Consider the following 16,446-nt stretch of genomic DNA (forward strand, 5'->3'; position numbering starts at 1 on the left):
CGCCCTATCGGCGCGGGCGCAGGATTGTTCAATACAGTTACATAACGGCACCCAAACGTTTCCGCGTTCACACATTCTGATTGTCTATTACATTTTCATATTTTTATACATATTTTTGGTGCATCTCTCGAGATGGCAAGATACCGTGATATGTGTTAGAGCTCTACGACTTGAGTTACATCTTTGGATAAGGTAGGTATTCAAATTGTATATTTTATGTAAGAAAAACTTTACAAATGTTCAACTTGAACGGAATGAGTCGTAGCTAGGGAATGCAAATCGGTTATAACCGTAACCAAAATAGATTAGATTACATATGATTACAGTACAAATTACATTAATGTCAATTTATAAGAATCTACATTGTGATTGTCAGAAATAAATTTAAATAATAGCAAAATAATCCAAATAAATTAATTTCATTAATTATACATTATATGAAAAATTTCCCCTGAGAAGGATCGTCAAATAATATATATAGTATATGTATGAGCAAGGCCTCCGCTGCAACTATTTAATTAGTGTTAGATTATTAAATTTTAGTTTAGTTTAGTTTAGAATAGTTAAATGTAATACAGATTAGCATGTATAAATTTAATGTAATGGGTTGATACCTAAATAAATAACATTTTTATTTTTATTTATTTTATTTATTTATTTAATAATAATAATAATAAACAAAGAAAATGTCAAAAATGGTATGATTATAAATTATACAGTTATGTAAAAAAATCACCTATTGAATATAATGGGTTGTCCAGTAAAAAGTTTCTCAATCGACGCTTGAATGTTGTATCGGATGTTTCCGTCCTTCTTGCTGCTGCAGGCTCATAATATTCGGTTATTTTGACAAAATTTCATAAGCGATTATTGGAATCTTGAATAATCGGTAACGGTTATTTTCGGTTATTTATTTATGACTAAAATTCTACGAATTGATCTTCTAATGACTACAAAATCCTGCCTTTTTTGGCTGTGACGCCTTTGACTATAATTTTTGTCATTCGTGTACTTCGAAAACGAAAATATACCGAATTTACTTCCCTAAATTATGAAATATTTTGATTGAATATTGTATCACGTCCAAGGTCATATTTTCACTTTTACTGTATTTTGTGTTATTAAAAAACGAAGACATACTCACATTCCCTAATACTGTACCTTTATTTTCGTATTTTTATATTACTTGATTGCAAATTTATCATTTTTTGCCAAAAATAACCGTAACCGATTATAATCGAATTCGGTTATTTTTCGGTCATAACCGTAACCGAAATCGGTTATGAAGTTTGGCCGGTTATTGCATTTCCTAGTCGTAGCTCTAACACTTATGTAACTCGACGATTCCAATTAGATCTATCCAAGTAAAATTAAGTTCAGTTTATTATCTTACTCGACTTTTGATCTCTTGTTGGGTCTCTTCTTTCGTTATTTTTCGACAACGACATCAAAAGATTCATTTAGTACAGCTACCATATGCGGCACATCGGTTGTAAGGCACGGCTAACATATGTCAGGTCGGAATTAGTTTCCGCGCCACAGTTACATTAGCCGATATAGGGGAGTCGTGCACGCAGCGCGGCCAACGACCGCGGGAACTTGTAACTACATCCGCGCGCGCGCCGCTGCAATGGCCCAACTGCGGCCGACACCGCCGGCACCTACGGCTTTCTAGAAGTACCCAGAACAGCGAGCTATGAACCCGCACTCGACAGGGCACAGGCGTTCGCAATGGTGACGGGGCTTCCGCGTTTAAACGTCTTCAGTTTTGTTTATTCTAGTTTAAAAATACTATGATGCTACCGTTTAAAAAGATAAGCTTGCTTGGGGTTCGAAAGTTACGCATTGTAGAAGTAACTAATTACAACTGTACCGATGACGCATTATCAAAGTGACGTATTAATTTTATTACCTTACTACATAGTAAAGTATTAATATGACGTAACCTTACTAAAAATATTTTATGCAATCCCATGTGAGTCAACTAACAAGTTACCTATTTTTTATCAAACAAGTTAAACAGTATGACAGTCAAATACCAAACCACTGCTAACTTACAGAGAAAATACAAAAAGAAAAAGAAACAATATACAAATAATCACAAATTACAATACTAACATTTAAAAATAAATAATTAACACACAATTATAAAACGATCGATTTATTGTGATGTTAGTGCGGACATTGTCCTGATATAGAATATGTAAAAAGTAGGTACCTAAACACGTCTGATAAAATGTAACTAAACTAACAACTTTTTGAAATTACCTAACGTTTATAAGTTAATAAAAGTTAAAGCTAGTTTCTCATGAACTTTCAATCGCCCTAGGAGAAAGGCGCTAAGAGCCCTTGTTACGTGACCGCTGGAATTAGCGAGCGAGGATCGCGATGGAAAAGGAAAATCGCGCGAAGGCACGGAGGCGGGCGGGGAGAGGGTCCGGGCATTCGCGTGCAGTGGCCTATATGCAGTGCGACGACTCTTCGCCGGGAGCGATGCACTCCAAGTGCATAGTGCCACGCCACGTACTCTACAGTCTACGCACACACCGGCGCGCACCTATTTTCCTATTTGCAGCCGTGTAGACCGCCGTCGAGTCTCGCTTTAGAAAAATATTTGCCTCAAAAGCTTTTCAGAGCGCTGAAGGAAATTGCTGTGAACACATGCCGGGATTGGAGTTGTGATCAAATACACAGGCTTGTTTGGTGCTTTTTTCTTAGCAACGACGTGAAACACTAAGCAGGTACCTAGTGAATACAAGTAGATTCTAAAACGAGTTAGCGCCACTTGCACCATTCCACTAACACGGGGTTAACCCGTTAAACCCTTAACCCAGTGTCAAATTGTATTGGTAAACATGATGACTCCAGTTTTAACCGGTTAACCCGGGTTAGTGCAAGTAGCGCTTAGAAGCATGTTTATATTTCAAGTTTTTAAATTTTTAAGTAGGAACAAAGATGACGGAACACCTAACTAAATTACTCATTTTAATGAATATTCACATAACTCGGAAACGATCGTTAGATGCATTTATTACACAGGAACCGATATGTATTGAAAACAATTATATAGCCGATTACGTGCACATGCGTAAAAGTGGAACGGATATCAATGCACCAATGGAATATGCATAAAGTGCAATGGAGCGCGGTGACCGCGCCGTGAGCTAACAGGTTCCGCTCTATAAGCGTGTGAACGCATACATCAGACTGATCGAACGCCTAGCCTCGCAACAACTGGATTAGCTACTACACAACACCCCAACTGACCAAAATTTAATCATGCAACACCCTAACTGAGGCCGTGTGTTAGAACATTGTTCCACATTAATTTTAACATGGCGGTGCACTGCTTTTGAGGCAATATTGCAAAATGTTTCAAATTTTGAGAAGTATTACTTACTTACCGAAGTTTATTGCATTACTAAGCTTAATAAGCTTTGGTCATAAATGCAGGAGAATTTTAGTTGTGGTCTTCCTTTTTTACTGGGAATAAACTTGTTGTTGTGTTAAAACACCTAGTAGACTGACGTATAAATCGTATAATAGACAGTATGGACCGATTTACTAGAAATTGAGACAATGAAATTAACTGGTGTCTAAATATGAACAAGTAAGGCTTGACGTGTTTACACCTTACAGTGTACTTCAATACCTAAAGGTGGGGGGTGGGGGTAAGGCTAAAATAAAGTTTTATCTTGAAATTCTAAACTGTACGAAACCGCCTAGCGCAGTAATAAAAAAAGTAAATTTTAAATATGGCCAAACATATTTAAACTCAATTCAGACAGATTAGTTTTTCAAATTTAAATTCACAGATAATATTTTCCAATTACAATTTCGAATAAGTTTCTTTCACGACATTCCGATTACATAAACACATAAGCTAAAAATGAGTTGAGTTGAGAGTAGTTGAGATCAACTAATCTATATATGACTTATAATATCCGCGATCGATGGAGGACTGAAGTTCGTTATCTAATTAATTAACATTACTCGCGACGTTATTAAAAACAAGTTCATTAAACTCACCGGCAAGTTGATCTCGCGGACCCGCGTCCATGTCTTGGCAACTCAAGCAAAGTAGGGTTAGGATAGGAGCGGCGCGCGACTGGCGAAGGTTTGGCGCGAAACCGCGGACCTAGCGCGTGGGCCGCTCGCGCATGCGTCCCGTGACGTCAATGGGAGTACCACCCAGATTAATAATTCTAATTAACCACCCCCAGCCCTCAGTATATGCATTATTAGGTTTCCCTTTCCCTTCCCTGAAATATCACAACATTTCCCACTTGCGCGCGAGCGAATTCCGCTAATATTTTTCTGTTCCTTTTTACGCTCTCATGATAAATATAACAGCTAATTGAAATACATAATAGGTATGCGTAAGAAAAAGAGTATATGGATCGTATAAATAATCATGCAACATGAAAATATGAGTGTGAGGCAAAATACAGATAAAAAAGGAAACAAAGTAAGGACGCAGAAGGAAATAAATTCGGTTACGTAAGCGAACACAGTAAGTTGAGATAGCGGGGCATCTAGTTTGTTGGGAGGGGGTACACCGGGGTATAGGGCAAAGGGTCGTTGGAGTTCACGGCCACGCCACCCTCGCCCGTCGCCCGTCGCCGCGGCCCGCGGGGTGGTTTGCCCACTTCCGCTATTTTTAGTGCCCAGCTCTGAAGCCTGTTTGCTGAGATGGCGGTTTTGCTCACGCAGATGTGGGTAGTTTGAGACGACCTCATTAATACCTATACAAATTATAAAGTAAATTTTGACATTTTAATGTATACAAATTATTTGCATATCAGGGTTTACATAAAACCCCAATTAGTGTAACTCAATATTAACAAGTATTTAATACCTAAATACGAGATATATTAAGCACCCACCCAACTTTTTGCGAATTTACCCTTTGAATTATTATTTAGGCATATCATAATATCGTTCATCTCCGTCCGTTCGTCTTTATTAACACATAAGAAAAATTATTCAGATCATTATCGTAATATGTTTACGATAACAGTGTTGAATCTTTCCACAACCAATAACAGTTTGGTTATTCGGCTGTTTTGTCAGCTTCGGTAAACTTCGTCAAATTTTGTATATTTATATTATCCTGTTATTTTATACGACTGTCTACATATTATAAATTACATGAAATAAATAATCTTACGTACCCACCCATACCCACATACAACATGAACCCTGAAAACAATACACTCCTTTTTAGGTTTCCGTACCCAAAGGGTAACAACGGGACCCTATTACTAAGACTCCACTGTCCGTCTGTCTGTCTGTCACCAGGCTGTATCTTATGAACCGTGATAGCTAGACTGTTGAAATTTTCACAGATGACGTATTTCTGTGGCCGCTATAACAACAAATACTAAAAAGTACGGAACCCTCGGTGGGCGAGTCCGACTCGCACTTGTCCGGTTTTTTTAGGCAGTCGTGTAAAAAGTCGCCAATAAACTTTCGAATTTATACAATAACAGCTGTTACAGCAGAGTTTGGACAGCTAGCGACATCTAGCAGACGTATCCGTCGCGAGCTACTCGACACTAGGTGGCGCTCGCGCTCCACAAAGTATCTTGTTTGTTCCGCTACATGCTGTCTAAGCCGAAAACGGGAGATCATTGAATGGGTTACATATACAACATATAACACGATGGCCACAAATTTAAGAATTTATTTTAATGCTGATACAAAACTTATAAGGTATCGGTCAAAAAGAAGTTAAACCCAAAACAAATAAAATAGCAATTTTTTTTCAAACTATTTTATCACTTAGGTTACTTAGAATATATCTAAGTAGATTTCGTTTATTGTCTCGTAGTACCTATCTTGCAAAAGGTATTTATGTATATTGTATAGATTATAATTATAAATTATAAGTAAATAATATAATCAGATCATGTAACCTACCTACCTACTATTTCAATTCGAATTAGAAGAAGGTTACCTGTCCTGAGTTACGAATCAATTGAAAACAACAAACAACGAAACTTACCTAACCGAGTTTAAATTTCATGATTCCTGTAATTCGGCGGGTGTAGAAAGGGCGGGCTGAGTTCGTTGACCTCGCTCCCTAACCTACTCCGGGGTATTTGGAGCACGTAGGCCGCACTCCCGTCGAGCCTACATCTAGGTCACTCACTAACTCACCGACTCACGGCTCACTTAATCATCTAGTTAATTCCCTCACTTCTCAATGCTGTCAAAAGTTCAACCCAGTTTTGTAAGCGTCGAAGCATAAAATTAGATTTTTGTTATCTTGTTTCTGTCTGTTGTAACTTTGGGATAAATACAATTTTCATAATCTCTTATTACATGTACCTAGTTAGATATAATCTTTATTGCTATTGTTTATATCCACATTCAGAGTTCATTGTTTCTAAATACACTGAACCGCGGCAAAAATAATAAATATAAGAGGACTATCGTGTTCTAATCAGCAGGTTTATTCAGTTATCACGCGAAAAACTTGACAAATTTTCTTAACAACACGTAATGTAATGTCCATTGACGTCAATTTAGCACCCATGATGGTTTACATTTATGTATAGTATTTTTGGGTAATTAATTACTTATTGTATAGTTCAGAGCAGATGATACGATGGTTATATAACCGCTGCAATGAACGTGTGATGGTTATCGCTCTCACTGCCTGCCTTCATACATTCTCACCTCCGTACCGTATGCATAGCAGCTATTTCATTAACTCGCTTTTACGGTTTCCACTATCGTGTCTCTATTGTTTCCTATAAAGTTTTAAGTCGTAATGTATTGTTTGTCCACATTTTCGTTAGTAATAATTTGTTTGGTTCAGAAACGTGTCACTTTTAAGGATTGCCATAAAACAAACCTAACCTATCTATAGGATTACCTTTTAAGTAAACTTATTACCTTTAAAAGTTAACGGTTTCAATTTTAGGACTAATGATAATAAATATGACAAACAAATACATTATGACTTAAAACTTTATGTCAAACAAAGGGACCTCCTCTCTACTATTTTATAGAACGACCGAACAACGGATATATAAAAACGTAGTGTGCTAACGTTTTATTTTTATTTCATATTTCAGCTTCCTCTAATTTATAAGGTGCTCTCGTTTAAGCTTAACCCGATTCGCTAAAGTGGCTGAAATGCTACGTGACCTACAGACATCAATAAAAGCGTTTAAAAATGAGAACAGAAAAAGTCGAGTAAGGATGCGGGCCTACTAAAGAGCTACGAAAATGAAACAGAAAAAATGAGGTAATGGAGACGATTTTGTGGACCGCTGCTATGGGCGGGACTAGGTTATCGGGTTATGAGGAAACCGCACGAAAAAGTTAGCAAATAATTATATTTATATTAAGCAAATACAATTAAACCTAATGAATGTGCAGTTCCAAGCATTGCCAATTTCCAATTCTTAGTAATGATCAAAATTATAATTGGACAATCAATTTTACAATAGATTGAGACCTTCGGTGCTGCAAAATTATCCACTCAGTGGTTAAAATTCGACCACAATCCACATAGGATATGCAACGTATGTGTTTCTGTAACGGTTGCAATATTCAGTTAAATCTTTCATTATGCCAGGATTACACTTGTAAGTTTTACTTACGTAAGTAGGGACAAAGCTATTTGCTAGAATGAGATAACGATATTCATATTTCATTCTGTAATATAGCTGTGTCCCTACTTACGTAAGTAAAACTTACAAGTGTAATCCTGGCCTTATGTTGTTGTGTCGAAACGTTATTGCAATGGGTATTTTCCACCGAGTGCCTGGACGCGAGGTCCGCGGTATGACGCTAAAGCGGACCAAATTGGGGTCAGGGCGGCGCGTTCGTCGACCCGCTGCCGCCCTCCTCCCCCCGCTCTACCTCTGCCGCTCTCTGGTCTTCTCTTCTCAATGCCTCTCGGGATTCGTATTACGCATTTATTTTTACATGATTGCATTAGAGATAAGAATGTTAACATTAACACCAATCATTTTAATTGCTTTTGTTTCAGTGGAAATTTAATTGCCGACTGAGAATATGCTGAGTGCGATTTAATGTAAGTGTATTGCGATTTTAATAAATGTACCTACATGCGGTTGTATTTTCATAGTTTTTGTATTTTCGAAAACCTAGACTGTTGTTACGTCATATTTAAATGTCAGTGGTGAAATCGATCCCATTGCTATACGGAGCACTTTTTCATAATGAGTATTTCATTACTCTACCCATTGCACCCGTTAGGTATTCACATGCTGATATTCACGCCAAATAATGTTTAATTGGAAAAATCATCATCATCATCATCATTGGCCTTCAACATCTATTAAATGATGGTTTAAACAGCGTCCCTAACACTGCGGCACTTACGTAAATGACTAGTAAGTCCAATGCGAGAGCGGCAGCCGCGACCGCAGCGGGCAAGAGAATGTTGTGCCCGGTGATGAAGGTGGGAAATCAGCGCGCTGGTGTCTTAGTTCTCGCCTAGTGTGAAGGAGGTCAAGCCATGCTTTATCGTGTGCAGCTGCTCCCTTGCCCAGGGTTTTCCTCCAGTGGTCGCGGTCATCAGCCTCCCTTTCCCAGTCGGTGGGATCGATCCGGAAGGACAACATATCTCGCTTAATAAAAATACGGCTTAATATAAATACGACTTCACAAAACAGTCAACAGCTTAAAGAAGAAGACAAACGTACGTTGTTGAGGAGTTCTGTTCTGGTCTTCATCAGAATCATCAGCAGTTCCACTTTATCAAGCTCCACTGCATTATTATGCTTGATTTGTTCATGAAAACCGCCAATACAAAAACTAATATGTATATGCTTATAAACTTTGAGGAGTTCCATCGATTCCTCATAGATTCCATAATCAGAAACGGATTTTGGTTAAAATGGGACCAACTGTGAGTATATCTTTTAAACAAAATATTCATATTCTAAAAAAGCTTGAAAAATTACGGAGGTTCTGAGGTAACAAGCATTAAAAAAATACAGCCGAATTAAGAACCTACTTTTGGAATTTCAGTCGGTAATACATATCATCATTTTAGACAACTAGTAGCCTATGTTACATGATACGGGCAGGTTAGGGTGATTCAAAAAATCTGTTTTAATTCTTTTAACTCTCACCCCATTATTTCATCCTAGCCTACCTACTAAAATAATAGTTAATAATTAATTTGAGAATTTTTAATTAACATTTCGCTACCACCAGTACCACCGGCCAACTTTTACATTTTTTTTAAATACGTACTTACTGCGATGTGGGATATGGTTTGCTTTTAATATGTTCCATGACAATATTTACCTATCATAATAGTTAACATGATTGCTACATAATAAAAGGCGTAATTTACGACAAATAACGCCTTTCTTTAACTTCACAAATTTTCAAACGTCGGTAGCGACCCCCAAATATCAATTTAAAAATTTATAAAAAAATGGTGAGAGTAAAAAATAAACATAGTGATTAGTTTGAATCACCCTAGGGCAGGTAGGTATACACATATCTAAACAAAGATAGATATAACTCCGTAATAGATGGATACAGTCTAAGGAAAAAACGTGCCTCGAAAATCACGAAAATTTGATTATCGATCAGATGGCGCCACTAGTTTCGGCCTACTCTCGTATAGAGGGCGTTGACAGTTTCGTTTGTTATTTATAATTTTAACGCATATCCGTTAAAGAACATGGGTCAAAATCATATAAAAATAATTAATGCAAATAAAAAAATCATTTATCCATATTTAAATACATTTAAACGTATTTTTATAAATCTTCACTTTTAGTTTTAAAGTAATTGAAATTGAAATTGAAATCATTTATTGCATATCACATAGCAGGTACAGGTGTTCTTAAATATAAGCTGTTCATGTGACGCCCCGTTAGGTTAGGGCACGGCAACGTAGTTCCACATAGGGAAACATACTTATTTAATCTAAAATTATACATATTATTAGTTACATATGTGCCTAATAATTAATTAAGTATGCCGATAGATGGCAGTAAATTTACAGTGGTTACTAAATTTACTATGACTTGTCTAAACTCAGTGCCTATTTATACTAGGCTTTTAAGTATAACCATTGTACATTATAATAAAAATACATTAAACATACATTAATTTATAACCTTATTTTTTACTATACAGCCTTGGTTGTCTTTTAGAAGAAGACCCCGACCGGAATTTACTTTCGATATCACTTCAATCGTACCTACGTACTGATATGATAAATGCTTTTAAGAATTTATTTATAAATGTTTATAATTACTAAAATGTTTGTAAATTGAAATAAATTAGTTATTTGAAAATAATATCTGCTACTATTTAAGTAAGTACCTACAGTAACCCTTAACAGTTACGGCGATAAAGTTTAATATCAGAAAACGGAGCGATCTTTGGACATCATCATTCATTAATAAAATAACGTTAGTCAGATATTTCCATCGCGCATATTATAAAATAGTTTGACGTCACAGGGACGGATTTAGTGATTTAAAACGGTTATTTATTATGTACGAGGGCCGGGTCGGTAAGCATGACCCATTTGCGAGAGGTGAACGCTCGCGGGGCCTTGATCGCAATACCGACCGCCGCCCGCGCCCCGCGCCCCGCGCCACCGCCGCGCCAACATCACACTTTTATAAACCAAACCAACTCAAATAAAGTGTGCTAATGCCAGATGAGATATGAGTTTTACTTGTTTTAGTTTTCAATGGTGAGGGAGACGACGGCTGTCAGCGCATTGTTTTACCTGTTATTCACACCATATTAACTAATTTGGTTTTTATCCCAAGATAAGTTTTATACTAATATAAATTTATATAGGATTCCAAAAATAATATAGCGTGGTCAAACTAATATAACCCAAAAAATAACATGTCATAATTCTTCAAATTATCCTGTATTCCGAACATTATTGATAAGAAAGACAATGCTAAAAAACTTGCGTAGCACCTCTACGAGCTTTACGTTACGGTTCTTGCTACGAAGTGCTACTAAGTACTTTCATTATGGAGTTTATCTATATTAATCAGTTATATCAGACAATAGAACATTACTATTTGAGCCACCGATATCCGGTTAGTATGGTTGAATGAATAATACTTTAATAGATAAGCAAAAGAAAAAAGTATTCATTATTATGTTATAAGAATTTGCTACTTATTTTCCAGTACTAGACAAAGGATTTGCACTGTAAGTCTTTGGCACCTATTCAAAAATCTTTTTGGTCCAAATGGCAAAGCAACAGTCAGAATGTAAGTCAGGTGTTATGTAAACGTATACCTATTATTAGTAAGAGTAAGGTACTGTGTCGATGTAGTAGATATTGGTGAGATCTAGAAACTTCAAGATGGCTCGCTTACTCCCTCTTTATATTGCGTTAAGAGGAAAAGAGACGGTCGAAGCTCGCCGTGGTGTGCGTGCATGTAGTTACACATACTAAGTGTTGCGAAAAGAGTAGAGTTGCTCGCATGTAGGCAGGTGTCGCGGGTGAGAGTAGGACGGCTGTATGTCCCAAGGCTCCGCGTTGATTATTATTAGAGTATCGGCTCTAGGTTATTCTGAGGCGACCTAGATAGCGCGGGGCCGTTGACCACGGGCCCTCGGAGCGCGCGCGGCCTCCAAAATAAAATGGCATTCAGCGATGGGCTATACTTGCGAAACGATCGCGTTCGCTGCGAGCGCGCGCGAACCGAACCAGATTACGTCATGCAAACTAAAACATCATCACAATCATTATTACTATTACGTCTGATCTAAATGCAAATATAATTTGTTGTCTCATTGTATCGACGTTAAATTTTAAAAGTTTCAGCATTGATCAAGTTAGGTAATGATTTTTTTTTAAATGTCTAGGCTTAGATTGTATTTGCGAACTCGAACTGATACTAGACATACTAGACTAAGTGACTAAGACTACGCTTGCTAAGCAAAAACCATTTTAGTTTTCATACATGTTACGTTAACATAGAGGTGTACATGCGGCGCCGTTCGCGCGCTCGGCGCGGTGATTAGCGCCATCGAATATAGCTAGGAAGGCCGAGGGCAACGAACTCTGCTTGACCCAGATCCCCGCCCGCGCCGCGCACCCCCGCTCCCGCCCGCCTCGTGTCGCAGGAAAGTGAAAAGGACGTTTATCCCTACCAGATATATATACTTATTTTTCTACACTATGAATTAGTAATGAACACCAACTTTCGATTTTTGAAGTTATTCGTGCGTAATCGATTAAATCATGAATAATTGGCAAGATGATTAATTTAAAATATATCTGGAAAATAATAGGAAAACTATCTTCAAATGTTACGTTTTAAGACACTCTTGGTTAAAAGCAACCTAATATTAGATGATAACATTTGCATGATAACACTATCATTCAATATTGATGTAAAAAAAATGGCACGAAAATTTTACAGTTGAATCAAGACATTCATCAGGAAGGACCACAAACAACGGGTAACATTAACATGATTATACTATCAATATTGATGAGCATGTTGTAACGTGTGACGTAATTGAAAAACAAAAGCCACAGCTGAGTGGACGCGGGTTTTTTTTTACGGGTGATGCAAGGTGATATAATTCTCACCTGCCAGGACCCTGCCGAGGAGGACATCGGCATCCGACGGCTGCTGACAGGGCTCGTACTTGCGGCACTCGGTGACGGTCATGGCGGCGGGGATCATACACGCGTGCGGCCGGCGGCGGCGTGCGGCGCGAATGCGCCGTCAGCGAGTCAAGCGGGGTTCCCGCCCCTAAGCCGCGCGCCGACCACTAACTTTAGGGCTGATTGTTTTAAAATTGTATCTTTAAGTCTGGAGGATGACTTATATTCTTGAAGATTTCATATAAGTACAGGTGTGGTGAAAGTGAAAATAAGCTTACCAGAATTAAGCTCCTAACTATAGCTATGCTTGAAGTTAAGGGTTGTTTTAAAACACGGTTATGTACCTTTACATTAAAATTTAATTATTGTGACGACAAGCAAATTTTTCACGTTCTTGTTTTTTAGGTAATTTTTGTAAATTCGTTTTTGTAAATTTATTAATTTGTAATACTTGTAATCAATCAAAGCATTAATTAAAAAGTTGGAGATGATTGTTCGGAAACCAAACCTCGAAGTCAGAAGTAAGAGTTATCTCAAACTTATAAACTGCTAAGTTTTGTATATACGACATTGTTCGGAAAAATACACCTTAAGACAACTTGCGGTAGGTATATTTTCCCACAGTAAAGATCCCGTCCCGATCCCATGACCGACATATATGTTAAGTGAAAAACCATTAGGTAATAAACACTTAGAATAGAACTCATACGGACTTTGGTAAATGAGCATATTTGTACATTGATTTATACACCTAGGTATACGAACATATTGACAGTTCCCGTGCAGGTACTCACGGAGTAAGGCGACTTTTAATCTTATAAAATAAAAGATAAGGTTCCGAATTAAGACCACCCAAATATAGTTGAGTACTGCGCTATGGTCCACGAGTTCAAAATGTATTAAATTTAATTAATAAATATATTTAGCGTTAGAACTACGACATTAAAATAATAGTCACACCTGAACAAAGAACTATATTATTATATGTGACGTTTTCAACCAAAAGGTACCACATTGCCACTTGTCGATAAGGTTGATTTCGAATTGAAGCTATATGGAAATAGCGCCTTATTGCCAACCGACAATAAGTACCCTTTTGGTTGAAAATGGCACATATAGTTAAGTTTGGACCATAATTGGGAGCTTTTGGACTATAGTTAGGTGGTTTTATGGTACTAGTTTTTGGTAAATTTTACCATCGACATAGGGTAAAAAAAATACTTGTAAGATTTTAATTATAGTAACTTGTTCGTTATACGTAAAGTTAAAGTGGTTATCACATCGTCGCCGCATCTTGAAACGGCGTCATTACCGCCTTATACAATACCGTCAATTACAAGTTAAAACTTGCAATTAGACAAGACATTGATTGATTAGCTACTAGCGGAGTAACGTACCAAAGTTCGAAACTCGAGAAGCAGTGAAAAGCCGCAGGCACGCACGCAGCTGGATTGAAAAGTTTCGTAGCACAGTGCGGCCGCTTTTCCGGGGGTCGTGCCGCTACGAGCGCTACGGCGTCGTAGCAGCCGCTCACGCGCTGGAATTATTAGTATTCCATTTATTGTCGACGCACGCAACCAACACGTTTTTGTTATAATTGTGATACGTTAATTGACGTTGAGAATCTTATGAATTTAACCGAATATTGAAATTTTTACTTAACATGAGATAAAAAAAGGCTCTACAAACTATAAACTACTCTTGTTGCAGAAATCTACTTATTTATGTTCTTATTATCAGTCCGATATTCAATGTAAAATTATATTCATACAAACCACCATTACTCTTTTATGTGCATACTTACGTTATCTAGGTATAGGTACTTCATCTTACATGTCGGCTTCGCAGATAAATTGTATATTAAATAGGGCCTAAACAGCAATCGCTGTCAGCGACCATCGGAAGCCAGCACAACCCACTGATCTGGAAACCTAAATCTAGAATTGGCGAATCGGTCGGAGAGCAGTTTTTAGGCCAAGGCGGCCAATTATGCCGCCAGGAGAGCAGCCATGACTCCGACTACTTTACGAGACGCGAGAATCGTAACAGTCCAGAATTAGTAGCTGTAATTAATCGCTTTAGTAATCGAACGTGAGGTGAACTAAGCTGTATATTTTGACAATTTATCGGGGTTGCAGTTTATCTGGTGATTTTGATGATTGAATTATGCAGTTCGGACAGGCTACATAAAATGTACCTAGGTTGTGTGAGTTTATTTTAGTGCCGGTAGCAGAGTTTTAGTCATGGAAAATTTTACTTTGATGAAATCATATTTAAAGAAAATGTTGAAGAGTTACTTAGAATTTTAAACTAACACGGGACTTAATCGCGTAAAAACTTACGTTTATTTATGGCCTGACGTTTCGAACGTGACGTTACGTTCGTGATCACAGGCAGACTGGCGAGGAATTGTATTAACATCTTCTTGCTGCGCGCGTAACTACCCGCACTTGATCTTGATTATTAACTTGTACGCTAGGGTTGTCACATAGACATGGCAAAAGGAAATTTATCGTTAAGATAAAGATAAGCTGTATCTTGTAAGTAACAAGTTATATTATAGCGACGCGATGAGCTTGACCAAGATGGGCACGCAACTCGCGCAAGCCTCATCCCGATGACGAGAAAGAATAAGATAGGTATAGTTTCTACGCTGGCTGAGTTAACTACTACTACTAATATATGTAAGTTTACATTTTAAAAGTAAACAAATGGTTCTATGTAAAACAAAGCCTACAAAAGTGACCTTACTCGCTACGTTTGTTCAACTTATACCCACGTGATCAATATATGCAATAGATCATCTCAACAAGTTGTGCGAAATAGGTTGCTTACACCCATCAATCATACACAACATTAGCAGATTGTTATCAGCCGTCAAGCTACGTCTTCATCATGTAATCTCGGCGAACACCAAAGAAATAAAGTCGAACATAAATGGCAGATCGAGAGTGGCAAGATGAGTAACGGTTGGCATGTACAATTGTAAAATTTATATGTTCTTGTCAGCATTGTTCTTGACTGTTTGTAGTGTCTGAGTCTTAATCATGATCTAATGTCAATCTCGCCACTAGGTATTTGTGAAACGTGCACATATTCTCGCCATGTCGAGTGGTATTCAACTAAGCTGAATTGATTCTCAATGGTGTTGCCCAGTTTAATATGCGATCAATTTTAATTATTAGTTTTCGAGATTAGTCCGTATAATTTTGATGTTTCATTTTGAATTATGTTAAATTATTTGAATTTCATAAAATTGGGCCTAGTGACTAGTGACACGCAGTTTAACTTGACGATTAGTGACTAACTTCTATACCTAAAGCAATTGAACGGAACCTATGACCCAGTTAGTAAGATTAATTGTACTAGCCTTGGAAGTGCAGAACAGTCATTGCTGTTATTGACTATTATTATTGAGACGTTATGTCACCACGCGTTATCGGGCTCAACTGTGCCTTTGTTTTCCTGGAGATCAACAAGTATGGTTGCCTATTTCTAAGAAAAGTAAGGAAAATACAGAAATACTTGTTTATTAGCCCTTATGATTATTTTTGATTAGGTACCTTCGAATTCACAGGAGAAACTAGGCCTTGGTCTAGGCCTTTAGAGCGATTTCGTTGCGATGTTTTTTCTAAATCAAGGAGCTACCGGTAAATATGGTGTATTCCCAATTTTCCCATTTGTCCCCGCCGGACACAGATGGGAATAGGTTAATATGAATAATTTCCATCTGTCCCCGCCTCGTGTATGGCGGCGGCCATATGGGGCGGGGACAAATAAGAGGGAGAATACAGCGAAAATTATATAAACAAAATTCGTACATAAGTTCCAAGAAACACATT

At 37.5% G+C, this 16,446-nt stretch overlaps 1 protein-coding gene across 2 annotated transcripts in view; it reads right to left on the bottom strand.

Moving 5' to 3' along the window:
• The window catches only part of LOC134742370 (ecdysone-inducible protein E75), a 140,937-nt gene that overhangs the window by 44,055 nt on the left and 80,436 nt on the right, over positions 1-16,446 (bottom strand). Inside the window, exon 1 of one of the 2 annotated variants that reach the window (XM_063675470.1) lies at positions 12,587-12,719. The exons of the other annotated variant lie outside the window; for it this stretch is intronic. Coding sequence (XP_063531540.1) covers positions 12,587-12,683 — 97 coding nt within the window. The 5' untranslated portion in view covers positions 12,684-12,719. Of the gene's footprint in view, positions 1-12,586; positions 12,720-16,446 lie in introns of those variants that run through there. 2 annotated transcript variants of the gene reach the window in all.

This window comes from Cydia strobilella, chromosome 6 (assembly GCF_947568885.1).
Source record: "Cydia strobilella chromosome 6, ilCydStro3.1, whole genome shotgun sequence".
Taxonomy (NCBI): Eukaryota; Metazoa; Arthropoda; class Insecta; order Lepidoptera; family Tortricidae; genus Cydia; species Cydia strobilella.